This window comes from Rhinoraja longicauda, chromosome 42, assembly GCF_053455715.1.
Source record: "Rhinoraja longicauda isolate Sanriku21f chromosome 42, sRhiLon1.1, whole genome shotgun sequence".
In the NCBI taxonomy this organism is placed as follows: domain Eukaryota; kingdom Metazoa; phylum Chordata; class Chondrichthyes; order Rajiformes; family Arhynchobatidae; genus Rhinoraja; species Rhinoraja longicauda.
In genome coordinates, this window is record NC_135994.1 from 1,062,482 (window position 1) to 1,086,885 (window position 24,404).

Below are 24,404 nucleotides of genomic sequence, written 5' to 3' on the forward strand. Positions count from 1 at the left end.
GAGGGAGAGGTAGAGGCAGAAGGAGGGAGAGAGGGCGGAAAATGTGGGGGGGGGGTTCCAGTATTCACATTCACTAGTGCAGCTGAGAAATCATGGTGCAAAGAGGAGGCAAAGAAAATACTAAATGACCGCCCATGTCAATCAGTGCTGTTAGATACAAAAAGCTGGAGTAACTCAGCGGGTCAGGCAGCATCTCTGGAGGACATGGATAGGTGACGTTTTGGGTCGAGACCCTTCTTCAGTCAAAACGTCACCTATTTCCTTTTTCTCCAGAGATGCTGCCTGACCCACTGAGTTACTCCAGCACTCTGTGAAACGTCACCTATCCATGTTCTCCACAGATGCTGCCTGATCCGCTGAGTTACTCCAGCACTCTGTGAAACGTCACCTATCCATGTTCTCCACAGATGCTGCCCGACCCGCTGAGTTACTCCGGCTTTTTGTGTCCATCTTCGGTTTCCACCAGCATCTGCAGTTCCTTCCCGCCCATCCAGTCGGTGCAGACGCCTGTCGGCCTGGCATTTTTTGTTTTCTGTCGGGCCTCGGTTGCGGCCACAAAGAGGGAGCGGCGTGCGCCCCTCTGGATGGACGGCGTGGAGGAGTGGATTAGTGTCGGCAGCCGGGAGAGGATCTGCTTCAGCAGCGGATGTGCCCGAGGGGAAGGCAGCGAGGAGACGCTGACTGGGCAAGCTGCTGAGCCCAGACAACGCCAGCAAAACCGCACTGAAGCACTGCCTCTCGTACTGACGATTAATGAGATGTGTGCCTTCCAAGTTCAGCTCCGCCGCCCTGCAGGGGGGAGAGGGGGGATGCTCGGAGACTCCTTCATTGCCAACAAGTCATTTACTCTTCCCTTCCCTTCTCCCAATGTAATTAAAACCTACTGCGCACAAAATAATAGGCGATAGACAGGTGGGCGGGGGAAGCAGCGAGGAAAATGATGCTGGATACTGTGGATGCTGGGCACATAGCATTGTACTTCTATCTGGCTGCTCAATACTACCATGTATCTTCATCTTTGGTGCTTATTAATAAATTATCTTGCAGACACGCAGGAGCTGCCAACTCTAACCCTAATCCTGCATGTAGATTATCTTGTGTAGGAAGGAACCGCAGGTGCTGGTTTACACCGAAGGTAGACACAAAAAGCTGGAGTGACTCAGCGGGACAGGCAGCATCTCTGGAGAGAAGGAATGGGTGACATTTCGGTTCTTCAGACTGGACTATCTGAGTAAGGGTCTCGACCCGAATCGTCACCCATTCCTTCTCTCCAGAGATGCTGCCCGTCCCACTGAGTTACTCCGGTAAATTATCTTATTGTTTATAAGAACAAATATTTCTGGGGATATTCAGCAGGTTAGGCAGCATCCGTAGATAGAGAGAGAGAGAAAAGATGCAGTCGATGACTTTCTATCAGAATGGGTTTTAGATTTCCAGCAGCCGCCCAGTCTCTTGCATTTCTTTGATATTTAGAGATACAGATTTAGAGATACAGCGCAGAAACAGGCTCTTCGGCCCACCGGGTCCGCGCCGCCCAGCGATCCCCGCACACTAACACTGTCCTACACCCACTAGGGACAATTGTTACATTTGCCCAGCCAATTAACCTACATACCTGTACGTCTTTTGGAGTGTGGGAGGAAACCGAAGATCTCGGAGAAAACCCACGCAGGTCACGGGGAGAACGTACAAACTCCGTACAGACGGTGGCCGTAGTCAGGATCGAACTTGAGTCTCCGGCGCTGCATTCGCTGTAAGGCAGCAACTCTACCGCCGCGCCACCGTGCCGCCCAGTATCGTATCGAGTTGTTGAAATCACACCTGAGGACACTTATAAATGGAGGCCACTGTCTGGGCAGTCAGTCATCTACCTGACTCGAGTCGGAGGTTTAGTTTTAGTTTCGAGACACAGCATGGAAACAGGCCCTTCAGCCCGACAAATCCATGTCGACCATCGATCACCCGCTCACACCAGTTCTACGTTATCCCACTTTCTCATCCACTCCCTGCACACAAGGGGAAATTTACGGAGTGCAATTAACCCACAAACCTGTACGTCTTTGGGATGTGGGAGGAAACCCAGGCGGTCAAAGGGAGAATGTGCAAACTCCACACAGACAGCGGCCGAGGTCTGGATCGTACCCAGGTCTCTGGTGCCGTGAGGCGACAGCTCTACCGTCCTTGCCACTGCGCCACCCTCAACGCTTTACCCTAACATTGTGCTCACGTTGACCCATAAGAGACGACAGCTACAATCTGGGATGCTCCATATTGAGACACATTTCACAAGAAGTGCTTACATTGCGTAGTTAATCGTGTACGGGCTTTGCTCAGAAAAAGAACGTGCAAATTCAGGGACTGTGTGGGCAGGGTGTTTGCCTTCTCACGGGGATGTCAAGTTGCATGGTTTTGAAGGGCAGTCTCCTGGCCCATATTTATCCCTTAATAAATATCACGTTTTGGTCGTGATCACATTGCAGTTTGTGGGAGATGGCTGTGCATAAATTAGCAGTTCATTTTCCAACATTTTAATGGTGACCATACTTGAAGTACGTTAGTGGCTATAAATTGCTTTGGGACTAAGAATAAGGGGTAGGCCATTTAGAGATGAGGAAAAACTTTTTCAGTCAGAGATTTGTGAATCTGTGGAATTCTCTGCCTCAGAAGGCAGTGGAGGCCAATTCTCTGAATGCATTCAAGAGAGAGCTGGATAGAGCTCTTAAGGATAGCGGAGTCAGGGGGTATGGGGAGAAGGCAGGAACGGGGTACTGATTGAGAATGATCAGCCGTGATCACATTGAATGGCGGTGCTGGCTCGAAGGGCCGAATGGCCTCCTCCTGCACCTATTGTCTATTGTCTATCTTAAGGGGATAAGAAATATAAGTGTCTCTCTCTCTCATTCTCTCTCCCCACTCAAGTGGAGGGGCAAGGGTGAAGAAAGTATTGTGCAAAGTTCGTCACCGCAATGTAGCACAAACTCTTCAGCCTGTGCTGTCTTTCAATGTGGCTCACTGAGGGAAGTTAAGGGCCGTTGAATTTACCGTCTTATCATTCCTCCAGTGTGTGGAACCATGTATTTGAACCTGACGACTCAAAGCAGTTAACAGTTGGAGACACTACGAACTGCAGATGCTGAAATCTTGAGAAAAACGCAGGGTGCTGGAGGAACCTAGTGGGTCCGGCTGAATCTGTGGAGGGAATGGACAGACGGCCTTTTGGGTCGGGACCCTGCTTCAGCCCGTCTCGAAACATCCAGAAATGCTGGTGGGGGAAAGCCTCTGAAAATGTACCCCCTTAAGGTTGTTAGCCAGTGGGTCACAGAGAAGCTGACTGAAAAATTGTTTAGCAAAATTGTTTTGTGGGAAATGAGGTCTATAAAAATGTGAGAAGTGATGTGAAAACCATCGGAATGGAAAATAGGTTCTTGGAGAAACCCAAGTAGTTCTTCCATAAGCGCGGGTACTGTCCGAACCCGAGTGATGATAATAGACTTTGTTGTTGGAAATGATGCACTACAATGCTGAGAACTATCTTTTGCGCTGCTCTGTATCTGCTCCTTTCTCAATCAATTGTACTTGAGTTTGAGAGAGATACAATAGACAATAGGTGCAGGAGGAGGCCATTCGGCCCTTCGAGCCGGAACCGGCATTCAATGTGATCATGGCTGATCATCCACAATCAGTGCCCCGTTCCTGCCTTCTCCCCATATTCCTTGACTCTGCTATCTTTAAGAGATACAAGGAACTGCAGATGATGGTTTACAAAACAAAAAGGCACAGAGTGTCTTGGTGGCGTTTCAGGTCGGGACTGTAGGAGGGTCCTGATCTGAAACGTCGCCTATCCATATTCTCCAGAGATGTTGCCTGGAGTCGATGGAGTCGATGGAGTGGGCAGTTCTGATGGGGAGAGGGATGCTGTTCCACAGTTTAGGAGCTGCAACCGCAAAAGCGCGGTCACCCCTGAGCTTAAGCCTAGACCGCGGGATAGTGAGTAGCCCCAAGTCGGCCGACCTGAGGGACCTGGAGTTAGAGAGGTGGGTTATAAGATTTTTGATGTAGGGGGGGGAATGTCCATTTAGGGCTTTATACGTGAATAGGAGGAGCTTGAAGTTGATTCTGTACCGTACAGGGAGCCAGTGGAGAGAGGCCAGAATCGGCGTGATGTGGCCCCTTTTACGGGTACCCGTCAGGAGTCTCGCTGCTGCGTTTTGGACCAGTTGCAGGCAGGACAGGGAAGATTGGCTGATCCCAGTGTATAGGGAGTTACAGTAGTCTAGGCGGGAGGAAATGAAAGCGTGAATTATTTTTTCAGTGTCGTCGAATTGGAGGAAAGGTTTGATTTTAGCTATGGTACGAAGTTGGAAGAAGCTGGCTTTTACCACAGCGTTGACTTGCATGTCAAATTTTAATGCAGAGTCAAATATCACGCCGAGGTTTTTGACATGCGGCTTGACTAGGCAGGATAGGCTTCCAAGACTGCCTGTTATCGATTTGATGGAGTCGGGGGGGCCGAATAGGATGACCTCAGACTTGCTCTCGTTTAATTGGAGGAAGTTCTGTGCCATCCAACATTTTATGTCCTCAAGGCAGTGTAAGAGGCTGTTTAAATTTGACTGGTTGTTGGGTTTCAGGGGGAGGTAAAGCTGAGTGTCATCGGCATAGCAGTGGAAAGAAATGCCGTGCCTTTGAATGATTTAGCCAAGGGGGAGCATGTATAGAGAGAAGAGAATGGGGCCTAGGATGGAGCCTTGTGGAACTCCGCAGGAGAGGCTAGCTGGAGCAGAGGAATAACTGCCTATGTTGGATAAGGGGAGTTAAAGGGGATGGAGTGGGAGGGAGGGGGAGGAGGGAGGGAGGGGGGAGGAGGAGGGGAAGGAGGGAGGGAGGGAGGGGGAGGAGGGAGGATAAGGGGGAGGAGGGAGGGAGGGGGGAGTGGGGAGGGGGAGAAGGGAGGGAAGGGGGAGAGTGGAGGAGAGGGTGCTGCACCAATGCAGGAGAGGTTTGGGCCCAACTTGGTCTAGTTTAATATAAAATAGCAGCTCGGGCATGGTGATGGCACGCATTTGAAATGGATTGAGCACTGTGCGCTGCTTATTCAAGACCTTGCAGCTGTCATCAGCCAGAAAGAGGAGGCTGAGAAAGAATAGACCTTTTTTTGTGCGGGGTAAAGTGTGTGTGTGTGTGTGTTTCTTAAAATCAGCTCAGACCAGATTGATGTGAAATAGATTATGTTGGGCATCTCGTTGCACAATAAGACTGAATGATTCAATTGTGGTGGTCAGTCTTTATCTAAAAATAAAATGGTCCCCTTATTTCCCACTGAGGGCAGCAGTGTTTCGGGGGGGGGGGGGGCCTGGGCTGGAGGCCATTGAGTGCCATTATCCATTTGCTCAGGCTGGTAAATTAGACGAGATTGTGTTGCTTTATCCAGAGGTTCACATCTGGCACGCCAGCCATTCACTCCAGAGCGTTATCTCTGTGTTATCGTTCATTCGCCGTGGCTGCCGTGGAAGATCCCTGCTTTGCCCTTTTGTTGGATGCGAGAGAATTTATTAAAGCAAGGCGATCGCTTGTCCTCCCGTGTGCTGATGCAGCAAAATGGGAACCCACATCCGACTGGAGGCTCTAACCTGCAGCAGCCAATCTGGCAGGAACACCATCCATGTTAATTAAGGAAACAATAGAAGCCCGTAATTGTCTCTATCGCTCCGAATTCAAGGCAAAAGCTTTTTTAAACCCTTTCTCCCCTTTCCTTGCTTTACTCGTGCTGAGCAGCTGTTGTTGGTTCGCTGAAAGACTCAGATATTCAGAGCAAGCTCTTCAACTGTGAAGGCATCACGCAAATGGTCATTAATTTTTCCCCCCACATTCTTTACAGAAAATCATTTTAAAATTGTAGGCTGTTCAGCTCCTTGGTTCTTTGCAAGAGCAGTCATGTGCAATCTGACACCTGCAATTATTGTCCATAATAACCCTGTATGTTCCTCATTTTCAAACACTTCATCCAGTCTGAAGAAGGGTCCCGACCCGAAACGTCACCTATCCATGTTATGCTGCCTGACCCGCTGAGTTACTCCAGCACTCTGTGAAACGTCACCTATCCGTGTTCTCCACAGATGCTGCCTGACCCGCTGAGTTACTCCAGCACTCTGTGAAACGTCACCTATCCATGTTCTCCAGAGATGCTGCCTGACCCGCTGAGTTACTCCAGCACTCTGTGAAACGTCACCTACCCATGTTTTCCACAGATGCTGCCTGACCCGCTGAGTTACTCCAGCACTCTGTGAAACGCCACCTATCCATGTTCTCCGCAGATGCTGCCTGACCCGCTGAGTTACTCCAGCACTTTGTATCTTTTTTGTTAACCTTCCTTTAAAAATGAGACAGCAGCAATATCACAAAGCAGAGTAAAAGTGTTTGTTGACACAAGAAACTGCAGATGCTGGTTTACCAAAAAAGACACAAAAGTGCTGGAGTAACTCAGCAGGTCAGGCAGCATCCCTGGAGAACATGGGTGGCCGACGTTTCGGGTCAGGACCCTTCTTCAGCTTTCTTCCCCCCTCCTCACCACAGTCAGTCTGAAGAAGGTTCCTGATCTGAAACGTCACCTCTCCATGTTCTCCGGGCAGCGTCTCTGGAGAACATGTGGTTGCCCTGTTCCCCTCTCAGTCAAACTGATACCCACACTGCTGTGAATGCTGAGGTAGATTGGATACTAATATAGTTTACATGCAGGAAAAAAAACTGCAGATGCTGGTTAAAATCGAAGGCAGACACAAAATGCGGGTCAGGCAGCATCTCGGGAGAGAAGGAACGGGTGACGTTTCGAGTCGAGACCCTTCTTCAGACTGACGTCAGGGGAGGGGGTGTCAGGATGTCAGGATGGAACCTGGGTCGCGGGAGCTGTAAGGCAGCAACTCTGCCGCTGTGCCAACGTGCCGCCCTCTCTTTTACGAGTGTTTTTCTGAATAATTAGATGAATCAGAGACTCGTTGGCATGAGTCTCCAACTCATTGGTTGATCTGCTGCTGCCAATAAAGGTTCTGTTAATATTGCTGCTGTAACCTGGTTCCGGCACCTTTTCAAGGAATGTTCCAGATGCCAATTGCCGAGGGAATCGCTGATAGGAGATGAATACATTTTTTTGGGGCAAAACAGTGACCTGCTTGGCTGTGAGAGGTCGCGCGATTTAGATGAAACGAGGGCTCCAAAGCATAGAAACATAGAAAATAGGTGCAGGAGTAGGCCATTCGGCCCTTCGATCCTGCACCGCCATTCAATATGATCATGGCTGATCATCCAACTCAGTATCCCATACCTGCCTTCTCTCCATACCCCCTGATCCCTTTAGCCACAAGGGCCACATCTAACTCCCTCTTAAATATAGCCAATGAACTGGCCTCAACTACCTTCTGTGGCAGAGAATTCCACAGATTTACCACTCTGTGTGAAAAAAACCATTCTCATCTTGGTCCTAAAAGACCTCCCCCTTATCCTTAAACTGTGACCCCTTGTTCTGGACTTCCCCAACATCTTCCTGCATCTAGCCTGTCCAACCCCTTAAGAATTTTGTACGTTTCTATAAGATCCCCCCTCAATCTTCTAAATTCCAGCGAGTACAAGCCGAGTCTATCCAGTCTTTCTTCATATGAAAGTCCTGCCAATGTGGTTCAATGTGATGGAAGTGGCCACGTTGGCTGGTGTTTTGTGCCTTTACCCTCTGAATGACGGCTCCCTCGTGCTTCACGAAGGGGCCGATGCTCTGGAATGTATTCCGAGCTTTCATCTCCACTCTGCCCTCATTGACTCTGTGAGTGCTGCATCATGTGTTCAGAGCCGGAGTCAAATAAGATTCCAGTCTTCTTTGATCCCCATCATATTGTTATGATTTGTTCTCAAATTGTTTTCAAGTAATCTTCTTCAGTTCAGGAACATCTCAGAGAGTGTTGAAGTAGGCCGGCTACCATGGCAACGTGTAAAGAATTGCATGCTGGTTCGGCCAGGCTGATCCATCCATCTTGCATCGCTGTTGTTTTGATGACGACATCTTATAACCAAGCAAGTTGCCTGAAAAATGACGAATCATGAAATCACGGAGGAGTCTTGCAACCTGTATGTGTGTGTGTGTACGTGTGTGTGTGCTTGTGTTGGTATGTACATGTGTGAGTAAGTGCGCATGTATGTGTGTATATATGCGTGTATGTGTGTGTGCGCGGGCGTGTACGCACGTCCGTGTGTGTGTATGTACACAGTCAAATATTTTTTCCCTTTCACCTTTCCAAACTTTGTGATGTTTTATTTTCTAGTTAGTTAACTAGAGTTAACTTAGTTAACTATTTATCTGCAAGTTAAGCCTTTACCTGGTGTTCCCCAGCAATTTTATTTTCAGGTCATTTTTTAAAATCAAAATTTGTAAAAAAGATTCACAATAAAACATGTACACAGTGTAAAAGAACCGTGCAAAATTCTTTATACGTTCTTTGTGACTTATTGTTCTTCTTCGTATTCTTTGTGCCTGACAGGTTTTCCAGAGATAGACCCAAAAAGCTGGAGTAACTCAGCAGGACAGGCAGAAACTCTGGAGAGAAGGAATGGGTGACGTTTCGGGTCGAGACCCTTCTTCGTCTTGACCCAAAACGTCACCCATTCCTTCTCTCCAGGGTTTCTGCCTGTCCCGCTGAGTTACTCCAGCTTTTTGTGTCTATCTTCAGTTTAAACCAGCATCTGCAGTTCCTTCCTGCAAAAGTTTTCAGGAGATGCTGCCTGACCCGCTGCCTTACCCCAATACTTTTTTTAATATAAGATAGACAATAGACAATAGGTGCAGGAGGAGGCCATTCGGCCCTTCGAGCCAGCACCGCCATTCAATGTGATCATGGCTGATCATTCTCAATCAGTACCCCGTTCCTGCCTTCTCCCCATACCCCCTGACTCCGCTATCCTTAAGAGCTCTATCTAGCTCTCTCTTGAATGCATTCAGAGAATTGGCCTCCACTGCCTTCTGAGGCAGAGAATTCCACAGATTCACAACTCTCTGACTGAAAACGTTTTTCCTCATTTCAGTTCTAAATGGCCTACCCCTTATTCTTAAACTGTGGCCCCTTGTTCTGGCCTCCCCCAACATTGGGAACATGTTTCCTGCCTCTAACGTGTCCAACCCCTTAATAATCTTATACGTTTCGATAAGATCCCCTCTCATCCTTCTAAATTCCAGTGTATACAAGCCTAGTCACTCCAGTCTTTCAACATATGACAGTCCCGCCATTCCGTTGAATTAACCTAGTAAACCTAAGCTGACGCTGCACGCCCTCAATAGCAAGAATGTCCTTCCTCAAATTTGGAGACCAAAACTGCACACAGTACTTCAGGTGCAGTCTCACTAGGGCCCTGTACAACTGCAGAAGGACCTCTTTGCTCCTATACTCAACTCCCCTTGTTATGAAGGCCAACATTCCATTGGCTTTCTTCACTGCCTGCTGTACCTGCCATGCTTCCTTTCACTGACTGATGCAGTGGGACACCCAGATCTCTTGGGAGGAGATTCAACGGGTGGGTGACAGGAAAGTCTGCTTGGGCAGTGGCAGGAAACTCATTGCGGTTGCAAGCTGCTGTATGCGGGGAGTGAAAGGAACAGTGTATGGACATCATCAGGTGCCTCCCTTTGCTGTTAGAGGGTCTCCCTGACTTGTTCCTGCCGATCTTCGGGTGCCTGGATAGACACAAAATGCTGGAGTAACTCAGCGGGACAGGCAGCACCTCTGGAGAGAAGGAACGGGCGGCGTTTCGGGCCGACACCTTTCTTCAGACTGAATTCGAAGAAGAGTCTCGACCTGAGACGTCACCCATTCCTTCTCTCCAGAGGTGCTGCCTGACCCGCTGAGTTATTCCAGCATTTTGTGTCTATCTTTGGTGTAAAGCAGCACCTGCAGTTCCTTCCTGCACACTTCTGGTGACCAGGAGTCGAGTCACCTGCCTGGTCATTGTCACAGAGAGGAGCGTTGGACCAAGAGGGAGACAAGGTGAGAATCAAGGCACTCCTTTTTGATTTTTCTGCTCCTTCGGAAAAGCACCATAATTTCACAGCGGCAGATTAATTTCCATGAGGGTGTGGGAAGGTGGGCAGGCAGCACACCACAGCAGACTGGAGACAATGACGTAGCACGGAGAAACCTTGGCGTGACTCATTGCAGAAGCAGGAACGGAAATCTTTTCACTTTGCAAAGGAGGAGCGAGACATGTTTGCATCTTGGAAGGAGATTTCGCAAATAAAAGCATTGATATTTAACTTTCATACCCAAAAGTAGATGAAAGACGTCTCAGTGTAAAACGGTTGATGTTTTTTACACTGTTCCATAAAGACTTTAGACTGGAACATTAGGGGGAAACCTGCGTGGTCACAGAAAGAACAGGTGAACTCCACACAGACAGTGGCAGCTTCGACTGCTGTGCCACCGTGTTGCCCGCACAGCGAGTTGTGGATGCAGCCCAGACCATCACACAAACCAACCTCCCTTCCATTGACTCCATCTACACCTCACGCTGCCTCGGCAAGGCCAGCAGCACAATCAAGGACCAGTCTCACCCCGGCCACTCCCTCTTCTCCCCTCCTCCATCGGGCAAGAGGTACAGAAGTGTGAAAACGCAAGCCTCCAGATTCAGGGACAGTTTCTTCCCAGCTGTAATCAGGTAACTGAATCATCCTACCACAACCAGAGAGCAGTCCTGAACTACGATCTACTTGTTGATAACCCTCGAACTATCCTTGATCAGACTTTGCTGGCATAGACAATAGACAATAGGTGCAGGAGTAGGCCATTCGGTCCTTCGAGCCAGCACCACCATTCTCTCCTGAGATGCTGCCTGACCTGCTGAGTTACTCCAGCATTTTGTGAATAAATACCTTCGATTTGCACCAGCATCTGCAGTTATTTTCTTATACTATAATGTGATCATGGCTGATCATTCTCAATCAGTACCCCGTTCCTGCCTTCTCCCCATACCCCCTGACTCCGCTATCCTTAAGAGCTCTATCTAGCTCTCCCTTGAATGCATTCAGAATTGGCCTCCACCACATAGAAAACATTTCTTCACACAGAGAGTGGTGAGTCTGTGGAATTCTCTGCCACAGAAGGTAGTTGAGGCCAGTTCATTGGCTATATTTAAGAGGGAGTTAGATGTGGCCCTTGTGGCTAAAGGGATCAGGGGGTATGGAGAGAAGGCAGGTACGGGATACTGAGTTGGATGATCAGCCATGATCATATTGAATGGCGGTGCAGGCTCGAAGGGCCGAATGACCTACTCCTGCACCTATTTTCTATGTTTCTATGATGGATCAGTTTGAGCAGAAAGTGCACCTGAGCCAGTGTGGTTGTGAATGTGCCTGTCGTCTGCTGCTGAGGCAGGGAGCTGAAGATCAAGAGTAGCGCTGTAGCCCGGGCCCGGCTACACTTTGTATCTGGTGGAACATTTCCCTTTCAATAAGCTTGCTGAACCTTCCTGATGCTGATTGTATCTCATTAATAAACGGTCGTCTGCACTTTCTAGGTTTCCGGTTGGCCAGCCTGCGTTGTTCAATGCTGGCAGGCACCGACACACACACCTCTCTGTAATTACCTATATAATTGGAGGCTTTATTTGAAGCTGCTTCCGTGCTTCATGCAAAGAGAGAATAAATTTGAATTTAAATGATACAAATGTTTCTCTCGTCGTTTCCCTGTGAACCCAAAGAGTGATCTTGAAGAGGAGCCGCTGCACAAAGATCCGAGATGCTTTTCTTTAACCTGGGACAGTTGATTTCCAATGTGAACTTTATTTAGACTTTACTTTAGACTGTAGAGATACAGCGCGGAAACAGGCCCCTCGGCCTACCGGGTCCATGCTGACCGGCGATCGTGAGGTGCAGAGGTGGATGGTTTCACACTTCACTCTGGGGAAGGAACAACCTTCCATGCGTTCAGTGTGAGTCTTAAATCCCTGCTCCAACATGAGGTTAACTGCGCCTGAGCTCTGCAAAGCCGCTTTCTCTGGAACTGCGTTTTCGCTTTTTACAGTTCCCCGTAAAGAAAGCAAATCGCTTTTATTTTAGGTCAACTCCGTTCCAATTGATTGATGACTTCTGCAATTGGGACACAGAAACAGAACCCAGGTCTTCAAAGAGTGGCAGGAGATTAATATCGGGCGGTGAATCAGTTTAGTGCGAGAATCCTGAAGGTATTGACGAATCCTTAGCAGTATTACCCTCTTAGTTTTAGTTTGGTTTAGTTTTAGAGTTGGTCTATTGTCACGTGTACCGAGGTATAGTGTTAGGTATTTATTCACAAAATGCTGGAGTAACTCAGCGGGTCAGGCAGCATCTCAGGAGAAAAGGAATGGGTGACGTTTCAGAAGAAGGGTCTCAACCCGAAACGTCACCCATTCCTTCTCTCCCGAGATGCTGCCTGACCTGCTGAGTTACTCCAGCATTTTGTGAATAAAAGGATATAGGTGGAGACAGGAAGACAGAGGGAGATGTGGGAAGGAGGAGGGGAAGAGAGGGACAGAGGAACTAACTAAAGTTGGTTTATTCACAAAATGCTGGAGTAACTCAGCAGGTCAGGCAGCATCTCGGGAGAGAAGGAATGGGTGACGTTTTGGGTCGAGACCCTTCTTCAGACTGAAGAAGGGTCTCGACCCGAAACGTCACCCATTCCTTCTCTCCCGAGATGCTGCCTGACCTGCTGAGTTACTCCAGCATTTTGTGAATAAATCGACTTGTACCAGCATCTGCAGTTATTTTCTTATATTATCTTGACTAAAGTTGGTACTATCTAAAGAGGTACAGTGAAAATCCTTGGTCGCGTGCTAGCCAATCAGCGGAAAGACAATACGCGATTGCAATCGAGCCATTCACAGTGTTCAGATACAAAAAGGGAATAACATTTAGTGCAAGGTAAAGGCAGCAAAGTCCAATGGAGGATAGTCCGAGGGTCCCCAGTGAGGTGGATAGTAGTTCAGCACTGGCTCTCTGGTTGATATCTTTCGTGTTACATCGTCTGTACTGCCCTCAGCCATACCCTGAGCTGAACCTTGCTTCTGCAGAGTTCTGTTGCAAAATACTTTCTGTGCATTAATGATTCTTTCCCCTCATCTGCTTTCACGAGCATAGGACTCTGGATACCAGTTAAACAAATAGGATTCAACTTCACTGCATTCCCTGGGGATTACAAGAGACAATCACCGAGATCCCTCATGGAATGCCCGAGCTATAATGGGAGCTTTTAGATGTCAATTGATTTATATGCAACTAAAATAAATCCTCGTTTCTGTTTATAGCGCACTTGCTGCCCACTTACAGTGAAAACACAAGCACTTGCATTCCATTGTCTGACGCCTGAGGAACTAGAAGATAAATCTCTCTCTGAGCAATGGACTGGTGCCAGGCAGAGGGTGCATAAATCTATTTTACTGCACATTACTGCTCTCAATTATGCTCCTCTTTGGGGAAAATGAGACTGGATTCTAGTTCAGTTACATGAAAACCTCTTGAGATTGCATCGGTCCCTCGGAGTGTAATGGTTGGTCCGTCGGTGGCTCGGTGAGTCATGCTTTGCCTCGTAAGTAGGGGAGGTTGATGGCCCGCTTTGCAGACACGAGCGCAGAGCTCTGGCCTGATGCTCACGGTGTGACAGTGAGGAAGTTTGATACCCGCCCCGTAAACGGCATTAGATACCGATAACCTGGTCGCTTATCACGCTGCGACCGAGGTGGAGTGGATGTGGAGAGGATGCTCCCAGTCGTGGGTTAGTCCAGGGCCAGCGGCCATAAAAGGACGTTCCTTTAGAGTGGAGATGAGGAGGAATTTCTTCAGCCAGAGGGTGGTGAATCTGTGGAATTCTCTGCCTCAGAAGGCAGTGGAGGCCAATTCTCTGAATGCATTCTAGATAGAGCTCTTAAGGATAGCGGAGTCAGGGGGTATGGGGAGAGGGCAGGAATGGGGTACTGATTGAGAATGATCAGCCATGATCACATTGAATGGCGGTGCTGGCTCGAAGGGCCGAATGGCCTCCTGCACCTATTGTCTATTGAGATTGATCGGTTCTTGATTAGTAAGGGTGTCAAAGATTACGGGAGACGACGGGCGGCACGGTGGCGCAGCGGTAGAGTTGCTGCCTTACAGCGAATGCAGCGCCGGAGACCTGGGTTCGGTCCTGACTACGGGTGCTGTCTGTACGGAGTTTGTACGTTCTCCCCGTGACCTGCGTGGGTTTTCTCCGAGATCTTCGGTTTCCTCCCACACTCCAAAGACGTACAGGTTTGTAGGTTAATTGGCTTGGTAAATGTAAAAATAAATTGTCCCTTAGCGGGTATAGGATAGTGTTAATGTGCGGGGATCGCTGGTCGGCGCGGACCCGGTGGGCCGAAAGGGCCTGTTTCCGCGCTGTATCTCTAAACTAAGACATAGAACTAAGTGAGAACGAATGATCAATGGTCCCCAGGCCGAAGGGACTGTTTCCGTGCTGTATCTCTAAACTAAACTAAACAGGTGGATCAGGCAGGACATGTGGAGAGAGAAGCTGAGTTCATGTTCCAAGTCAATAACTTTCATCAGCATCAATGCACACATTGCCTGCACAGCGATGGTTGAATGTAAGCACAGTCTGGACATCTCCCCCTTGTCCACCTCCAAAAAGCAGTTGCAAACCCCAGTGTATCTGCTGTATTTTGCTTCTCATGCAGCACCAAGGAAACGTTCTGTTTGTTTCATGATCTCTCCACCGATGCTGTCGAAATATCTGCTTCCTGGTGTTTGATCTTGGGCCACGGTCGGGCTTGAGCTCTCTTTACCTTTGGACGAGCTGAGATTTTGCTGGAGGATACAATAGACCTGGACAGAGTGGATGTGGAGAGGATGTTTCCACGAGTGGGAGAGTCTAAGACCAGAGGTCGTAGCCTCAGAGTTAAAGGATGTTCCTTTAGGAAGGAGACGAGGGGGAGTTTCTTTAGTAAGAGGGTGGTGAACCTGTGGAATTCATTACCACAGAGGGCCGTGGTGGCCAAGTCAATAGATATTTTTAAGGCAGGAACAGATAGATTCTTGATTAATACGGGTGTCAGGGGTTATGGGGAGAAGGCAGGAGAATGGGGTTAGGAAGGAGAGAGAGATCAGCCATGATTGAATGGCGGAGTGGATTTGATGGGCCGAATGGCCTAATTCTACTCCAATCACTTATGAAGTTATGAACTAGAGTTTGGACTTGCCAGCGCAGTAAGATTGCAACGATGAAAGACACTTTCATATGTTTCCATTCCCATGTAAGAATGTGCAGAATGATTGTCTTGTGTAGGTTTTGTGGAAGCTGATGTGACCACACTGTTAACAGTGAGTGTGTAGACCTTGATATCACTGGCAAATGGCTGTGGTGTTTACCCCGTGCTCTTTAGTTTAGTGAGACAACGCGGAAACAGGCCCTTCGGCCCACCGGATCCGCGCCGACATCGATCCCCGCATATAAACACGATCCTTATCCCACTCGGGACAACTTTTACATTTACCAAGCCAATTAACCTACAAACCTGTATGTCTTTGGAGTGTGGGAGGAAACGGAAGATCTCGGAGAAAACCCATGTCGGACAAATTCCGTACAGACAGCATCTGTAGCCGGGATCGAACCTGGGTCTCCGGCGTTACATTCGCTGTAAGGCGGCAACTCTACCGCTGCGCCACTGTGCCACCCCTCTTTGTTGAAGATTAAACTGCTCTATATTTCTTAAATGGCATCGCATGCAGAGTGTGAGGTGATGACATAGTCACCATTCTCTGGATGAAGATGTTTCTTCTCAACTCCGCATTGAATTTACCAGTAACCATTTTTTATAAGTGGGCGGAATTAGGCCATTCGGCCCATCGGGTCTGCTCCACCATTCGATTATGGCTGATCTATTTTTTCCCTCTCAACCCCATTCTCCGGCCTTCTCCCCATAACCTTTGACATCCTTCCTAATCAAGAACCTGTCAATCTCCACTTTAAAATGGCGTGCAGCATAGGTTTACTAGGTTAATTCCCGGAATGGCGGGACTGTCATATGTTGAAAGACTGGAGTGACTCGGCTTGTATACACTGGAATTTAGAAGGGTGAGAGGAGATCTTATCGAAACGTATAAGATTATTAAGGGGTTGGACACTTTAGAGGCAGGAAACATGTTCCCAGTGTTGGGGGAGTCCAGAACAAGGGGCCACAGTTTAAGAATAAGGGGTAGGCCATTTAGAACTGAGATGAGGAAAAACCTTTTCAGTCAGAGAGTTGTGAATCTGTGGAATTCTCTGCCTTAGAAGGCAGTGGAGGCCAATTCTCTGAATGCATTCAAGAGAGAGCTAGATAGAGCTCTTAAGGATAGCGGAGTCAGGGGGTATGGGGAGAAGGCAGGAACGGGGTACTGATTGAGAATGATCAGCCATGATCACATTGAATGGCAGTGCTGGCTCGAAGGGCCGAATGGCCTCCTCCTGCACCTATTATCTATTGTCTATAAAATACCCATTGACTTGGATTCCACAGATTCACCACCTGGCTAAGGAAATCCTTCCGCATCTCCATTCTAAAGGTACGCCCTTTGATTCTGAGGCTGTGCCCTCTGGTTCTAGACTCTCCCACTAGTGGAAACAACCTCTCCGTGTCCTCTCTATCCTAGCCTTTCATTATTCGGAAGGTTTCAATGAGATCCCCCCCCCCCCCCCCCCCCCCCCATCCTTCTAAACTCCAGCGAGTACAGGCCCAGTGCCATCAAAAGCTCCTCATACGTTAACCCAAGCCCCGACCCCGAGTTCTGGTTTCCCTCACAAGTTTAAAAACGCCTCCTCTCCATGTTCTTCCCCCCACCTTGCCTTTTAGGCCATGTTTATGAAGTCCATCAATCATTTTTATCATTCATAAAAAAGACGCTGATGTAAAATACTAATTCAGTGTTGATGAACAAACATTGTTTTCTAATGAACCGGTTTAAATGAGATGCCCTGTGTAACCTTGAGGCGCACATAATTACTGGACGAATTGACTTGTGCTCACATTTTAGCTTCGGTTGCTGAGGTAATTGTCTAAAGGTTCTTTATTGCTGCTGTGCAGGGCTAAGGTGTTTTGTCTGAGCATTATTTGATTCTGTCTTGATCTTTTCAATTATGCCTGTGACAGCTCTTTGTGAGAGCATTTCAACGAGTCTCACTGCCTGGTCGTTCTCCTTGACCCAGAACATTTAACCATTCAAGAACTTATCCAATTCCCCTTTGAAAGTTCCTGTTGAATCACCCTGTTGGGGCTATTTATTCCAGGCGACAACAACTCATCCTTTTAAGCTAATAAAAAGGAACCACAGATGCTGGTTTATACCAGCGATGGACACAACATGCTGGAGTAACGCAGCTGGTCAGGCAGCATCTCTGGAAGAAGGGTCGCGACACAAAACGTCACCCATTCCTTCTCTCCAGTGATGCTGCCTGACCCGCTGAGTTACTCCAGCATTTTGTGTCTATCTTTGATGTGAACCAGCATCTGATGTTCCTTCCTGCAGATCTCTGGAGAAAACGGATAGGTGACGTTTCAGGTCGGGAGCTTTCTTCAGACTGATAGTGGGGGGGGGGGGGGGGGGGGGGGGACTGGAATAGAGGAGGGGCATGATCAGCAATGATCACATTGAATGGCGGTGCTGGCTCGAAGGGCCGAATGGCCTCCTCCTGCACCTATTGTCTATTGGCAGGTCAAAGCCTGGTTTGTAATAGGTGGATACAGGTGAGGGGGGGGGGGGGGGGGTTGAGGGGTTGATGTTCGGACAAAGGCCCACGCTGAAAAGACAGAAGGTGTGAGACAAAAGGATTTTGCAAATTGTGAAGCTAAAGTCTAAAGAAGGACCTTGACCTGAAACATCACCTATCCATGTTCTCCACAGATGCTGCCTGACCCGCTGAGTTACTCCAGCACTCTGTGAATCGTCACCTATCCACGTTCTCCACAGATGCTGCCTGATCTGCTGGGTTACTCCAGCATTTTGTGTCTATCTTTGGTGTAAACCAGCATCTGCAGTTCCTTCTTACACACTGAATTCTGTCTTCTACCTGAGGATCAGGCAGTATTTGTTGTTAGGTTCAGTACAAACTCCTTGCTTTTCTAGTCTATTAATAAAGTCTAGAATTCTACATGCTCTTTTTTATTGTCAGTCTTCTCTGCAGGTCGTTCAAAGACTTACATAGAAACATAGAAACATAGAAAATAGGTGCAGGAGTAGGCCATTCGGCCCTTCGAGCCTGCACCGCCATTCAATATGATCATGGCTGATCATCCAGCTCAGTAACCTGTACCTGCCTTCTCTCCATACCCCCTGATCCTTTAGCCACAAGGGCCACATCTAACTTCCTCTTAAATGTAGCCAATGAACTGGCCTCAACTACCTTCTGTGGCAGAGAATTCCACAGACTCACCACTCTCTGTGTGAAGAAATGTTTTCTCATCTCGGTCCTAAAAGGCTTCCCCTTTATCCTTAAGCTGTGACCCCTGGTTCTGGACTTCCCCAACATCGGGAACAATCTTCCCGCATCTAGCCTCTCCAACCCCTTAAGAATTTTATATGTTTCTATAAGATCCCCCCTCAATCTTCTAAATTCCAGCGAGTACAAGCCGAGTCTATCCAGTCTTTCTTCATATGAAAGTCCTGCCATCCCAGGGATCAATCTGGTGAACCTTCTCTGTACTCCCTCTAAGGCTAGAATGTCTTTCCTCAGATTAGGAGACCAAAACTGCACACAATACTCCAGGTGCGGTCTCACCAAGGCCCTGTACAACTGCAGCAGAACCTCCCTGATCCTCTGGGTCTCTCTCTTCCCACCCCACCTTAAGAATGGGTATTATTTTGTTCTTGCTCTTTTCCAGGCTGTTTTTCTTTCATTGTCCCTCGCTTTTCAAAATGTCGCTTTATTTTTGTCCCAGATTATTGTCCTGAGACATATTCCCACTGCCGTCATTCGGCTGATTGCCCTGAAGTTGCTGCCGTTATTCCTCTAAATATCATCGTCACATCGCTCTCCGGCGATGAAGATTGTCGACACATTGAATGGCGGTGCGTACAGGCTGGAAGGGCCGAATGGCCTCCTCCTGCACCTATTGTCTATTGTCTAACAGACCCCGTCCAGAACAGGCTCTTCATGGCAAGCTTGTAGCTCTTCGAAAACATTGAAAGATTTTTGCCACTATTATTATCCCTTGACTTTTAATGGGGACGATGTGAGCAGCTCCCAAGTGTAATTCTCAGGTTGCATTTTACATCGTCGCTCCCTACTCTTTCACTGCTAACCCAGTTGTTTTCATTTCTCCTCAGAGGCCTTTGTGAGCAGTCAGGAATGGACGTTAAGCCGCTCGGTTCCAGAGCTTCGCTTGGTAAGTTTGTCCCGTTTTCTTTGCTCCTCGGTCACACGAACCGCGGGCACCATTTTGGCTGTGATGATGGCAACCCGGAACGTCATCCGTTCCTTCTCTCCAGAGATCCTGCCTGACCCGCTGAGTTACTCCAGCACTTTGTGTCTACCTTCGGCGTAAACCAGCTTCTGCAGTTCCTTCCTGCACAGTACAAATGAGCATGGGGAGCTCATGGCTCAGACTTGTGCGTCATCTGTACAACCGGGTTCACAGGGTTCACAGGCTTCGCTGAACACCTGCGCTCGGTCCGCATTGACCAAACTGATCTCCCGGTGGCCGAGCACTTCAACTCCCCCTCCCATTCCCAGTCTGACCTTTCTGTCATGGGCCTCCTCCAGTGCCATAGTGAGGCCCACCGGAAATTGGAGGAACAGCACCTCATATTTCGCCTGGGCAGTTTGCAGCCCAGTGGTATGAACATCGACTTCTCCAACTTTAGATAGTTCCTCTGTCCCTCTCTACCCCTCCTCCTTCCCAGATCTCCCTCTATCTTCCTGTCTCCACCTATATCCTTCCTTTGTCCCGCCCCCCTGACATCAGTCTGAAGAAGGGTCTCGACCGGAAACGTCACCCATTCCTTCTCTCCCGAGATGCTGCCTGACCTGCTGAGTTACTCCAGCATTTTGTGAATAAATACCTTCGATTTGTACCAGCATCTGCAGTTATCTTCTTTCACAGGGTTTAGTTTAGTTTAGTTTAGTTTAGAGATGCCGCGTGGAAACAGGCCATTCGGCCCACCGAATCTGCGCCGACCAGCAATCCCCGCACACTAACACACTCCTCTACTGGATGAGCCCAATGTTTTTAACGGCCGTTTTGAACAGAACTCGGTACGTTCCCCCATCCCTCGCTGGCTCTGTCCCCTACATCTCAGTGGCAGAAGTCCAATCCCGGAGATGAAGCCACATAATCTTAACTCTACTTCATTCTGTTATCGTTCTGTAATATTCCTGTACACTGCAATCTTGCACCACTCTGTTGTTTTGCACTCACTGCTGAATTTTAGTTTTGTTTATTATTGTCGTGTGGACCAAGGGACAGTGAAAAGCTTATTGTTGGGTGCTACCCAGTCAAAGAAAAGAGTATACATGATTACAATCAAGCCGTCCACAGTGTACAGGTTGTAATGGCAACTTTCCGACTTTTCCAGTGACTTCTTTTCCAATTGCCATTACTACACAGGGAGTCGGAGTGATCTTACGCAGACCCAACAGAACAGATCTTCCAGTCGTTATTTCCAGTTTAATTGGTTGTTTATTGAAGTAGTTGTACAAACAGGGAGATGAACATACCAGGCTTTACTTATTTTGCATGCAAGTTGTAGCTGGCTGCTCTGTCCCCGGTCTGGTCCCAGGTCTCAGGTCTGTCCAGTCATTGGTCTGTCCAGGTCTGGTGAGAACTGTATGCTCTCCCTCCCTGTGTCTGGCACTCCCTGTCCCCTACGCCCATATATACACCACCCTGTGCATCTAACGACCGCCCCCCCCAAGTGTCCAAAATAATACGGCAAGATATATCTAAACAAAATTATATAATATGCCAACAGTCGCTAGTCTAAACATAAATGGCTCCAACACAGATGAAGGATAAAGTGTATAACATTTAGTGCAAGATTTATTGTTGTGTTTGTCATTACTGTGTGTCTACAGTTCACTCTGTGAGCTTCGTGTGAACAAGGAATTTCATTCCACCCTGGTTTCTATGACGGTAAACTTGTTTGAATCTATGCAGGGATTGGTTGGCGGCCTGCGCAGTGGCAAATCCGCCCTTGTCCATCGATATCTGACCGGCACTTATATCCGGGATGAGTCTCCGGAAGGTAAGCGCCTTAATACTTCTGAGTTCTTAGAAATTCTCGTCCTTCACGTTCGGTAATAGTATGATTCTAGAGCACAAGGTGTTGGAGTAACTCAACAGGTCAGGCAGCATCCCTGGAGGATATGGATAAGGGACGTTTCGAGTGGGGACCCTTCTTCAGACTCTGGCAATACTTCAAAGACGTATTAATTTCTTCAAAGACAGTGTTAATTTCCATGGACCAAAGCATTCATAGCAGCTTTAGACTTAGACAATAGACAATAGGTGCAGGAGGAGGCCTTCGAGCCAGCACCGCCATTCAATGTGATCATGGCTGATCATTCTCAATCAGTACCCCGTTCCTGCCTTCTCCCCATACCCCCTGACTCCGCTATCCTTTAGAGCTCTATTCAGCTCTCTCTTGAATGCATTAAGGATAAGGGGGAAGTCTTTTAGGACCGAGATGAGAACGTTTTTTTTCACACAGAGAGTGGTGAATCTGTGGAATTCTCTGCCACAGAGGGTAGTTGAGGCCAGTTCATTGGCTATATTTAAGAGGGAGTTAGATGTGGCCCTTGTGGCTAAAGGGATCAGGGGGTATGGAGAGAAGGCAGGTACGGGATACTGAGTTGGATGATCAGCTATGATCATATTGAATGGCAGTGCGTACAGGCTCGAAGGGCCGAATGGCCGACTCCTGCACCTATTTTCTATGTTTCTATGTAAGCAGTGATTTCATAGCCATTGCCCTTTTCTAGACAGGGAATCGGGCATTGCAGAGAGGCCCAGCAGTGGAAGAGGGGGAAGGAGGTGGTGTGTGTGGAGAGAAGGGGGGCTGGCAGAATGGGCGCAGGCTGCCAAGGCCACGGCATCTTCAAACAGGGACGTGTGGGACATGGCAGCCGCTCAGTGTCTGCGGGTGGTTCAGGAGCAAACAAAATGCGTAGGGAGAAACTGAAAAATGCTGGATTACACGAAGGCAAACACAAGAAGCTGGAGTAACTCAACAGGGCAGGCAGCATCTCTGGAGAAAAGGAAACGGTGACGTTTCTGGTCGAGACCCTTCTTCTGCCTGAAGAAGGGTCTCAACCCGAAACGTCACCTATTCCATTTTCCCAGAGATGCCGTCTGACCCGCTGAGTTACTCCAGCTTTATGTGTCTATCTTAGGTTCAGGAGCAAGTTGCTCACGAGAGTAAAGCCCCCTTAAACCGAGGGATGAAAACCTAACAGCACAGGAAAAGTTGAAGGTATTTATTCACAAAATGCTGGAGTAACTCAGCAGGTCAGGCAGCATCTCGGGAGAGAAGGAATGGGTGACGTTTCGGGTCGAGACCCTTCTTCAGACCTGCCTGACCTGCTGAGTTACTCCAGCATTTTGTGAATAAATACCTTCGATTTGTACCAGCATCTGCAGTTATCTTCTTATAGCACAGGAAAAGTTGTTGTGCTTGTGCCAGTGAAGTGACAACGTGCTAATAATGGCCAGCAGCTCCTCAAACTTAATGGTTAATCAATTAACCTTAAATATTCTTTGTGAGGCAATTGTGCTGTTAATTGGGCTCAATGGATATGAGCTCTTATTTCAACCACAATAATGGATCTTTCCGCTGAACGCATCATTCCCTCAAGGCCTCCAGGTAAGAAATATTGAAGTAATTAAGGTTTAATAGATTGCTGATGCTCTGCGCGTGTGCACATTTCATCTTAAACTCACAATGGGGAGCGCACGCTTGCTTTAGGGTCAATGCCCAACTGACTGGCTCCACCAAGGCAACCTGGCAACGCACCCAAGGGTGGTGTCAGCAGAAGGTGCCGAGATAATCCGACCGACTCTGCGGGAAGGAACTGCCTGAAATGTGTTGGGAACAGAAATATTGATCACGCTTCAACACAACTTGGAAGTGGGAGAGCCATGACCCGCACGAAATGGAGCCATTGGTGGAGGGTGGGATTGGACTCATAGAAACATAGAAAATAGGTGCAGGAGTAGGCCATTCGGCCCTTCGAGCCTGCAATAGAAACACAGTTTGGCTCATCTGGAACCTCTGCAAGTAGCACTGAGAACAACAGCTTATTTAGTTAAAGGCAAATGGAGTTTCACTAAACAAATGTACAGGTTGCTCCTGCCGTTTTAGGTGAAGGGTTGATTTGGACAGTTCTATATCCCCTCAGGGAATGCGCGAAGCAGCCACAGGATCTGGAATCAGATGCTGTGAATTTCTCCACTTATTCCATTACGGACCATTTTGACTATGAGCCTGCCTTGGGAATCACAGCGTGAAAACCCACGGCAAAAATTAAAGATCAATTCCTTTTGTTTGTTTAAAGCTCAAGTGGAGTGCCTTGGGACAATTTTCTGCCACATTCAAAGTGCTGTGGAGTCACAGAAAGCTTCTGACGGTGGGGGCCACTTAGCCTGTCGTTCCTGTACCAGCCAACAAAGTGCTCCCGAGTCTGGATAGACTGGATAGACTCGGCTTGTACTCGCTGGAATTTAGAAGATTGAGGGGGGGAATCTTATAGAAACTTACAAAATTCTTAAGGGGTTGGACAGGCTAGATGCAGGAAGATTGTTCCCGATGTTGGGGAAGTCCAGAACAAGGGGTCACAGTTTAAGGATAAGGGGGAAGTCTTTTAGGACCGAGATGAGAAAGTTTTTTTTCACACAGAGTGGTGAATCTGTGGAATTCTCTGCCACAGAAGGTAGTTGAGGCCAGTTCATTGGCTATATTTAAGAGGGAGTTAAATGTGGCCCTTGTGGCTAAAGGGATCAGGGGGTATGGAGAGAAGGCAGGTACGGGATACTGAGTTGGATGATCAGCCATGATCATATTGAATGGCGGTGCAGGCTCGAAGGGCCGAATGGCCTACTCCTGCACCTATTTTCTATGTTTCTATGATGGCAGTTTGGCTCATCATCCAGAAAACAGTAGCCGGTAACCAGCAAAAAGTTCAGGCACAGGAGAGACAACTTTGGATTGAAACAACTTCCCTGCTAAGTGCGATTGTCTCAGGCATTTACCTAAATAGCCATCCATTATCACTCTGAGTGATCCATCCGCAGCAGTGACAGAACAATCACCTTGTTCAAGAGAGAATGCCAAAATCTCCCAGCGACTACGAGAGGTCAGTCGGGTTCACGCTGTTTGGACAACTGCTGAGAGCAGT

General features: G+C 48.1%; 1 protein-coding gene across 4 annotated transcripts in view; it reads left to right on the plus strand.

Annotated features, from left to right (window-relative positions):
- LOC144612008 (arf-GAP with GTPase, ANK repeat and PH domain-containing protein 1-like) overlaps positions 1-24,404 on the plus strand; it is a 154,154-nt gene that overhangs the window by 82,193 nt on the left and 47,557 nt on the right. For all 4 annotated transcript variants that reach the window (XM_078431438.1, XM_078431439.1, XM_078431437.1 and 1 more), the window contains exons 2-3: positions 19,340-19,398; positions 21,169-21,256. In XM_078431438.1, the coding sequence (XP_078287564.1) occupies positions 19,340-19,398; positions 21,169-21,256 (147 nt within the window). The remainder of the gene's footprint in view (positions 1-19,339; positions 19,399-21,168; positions 21,257-24,404) is intronic.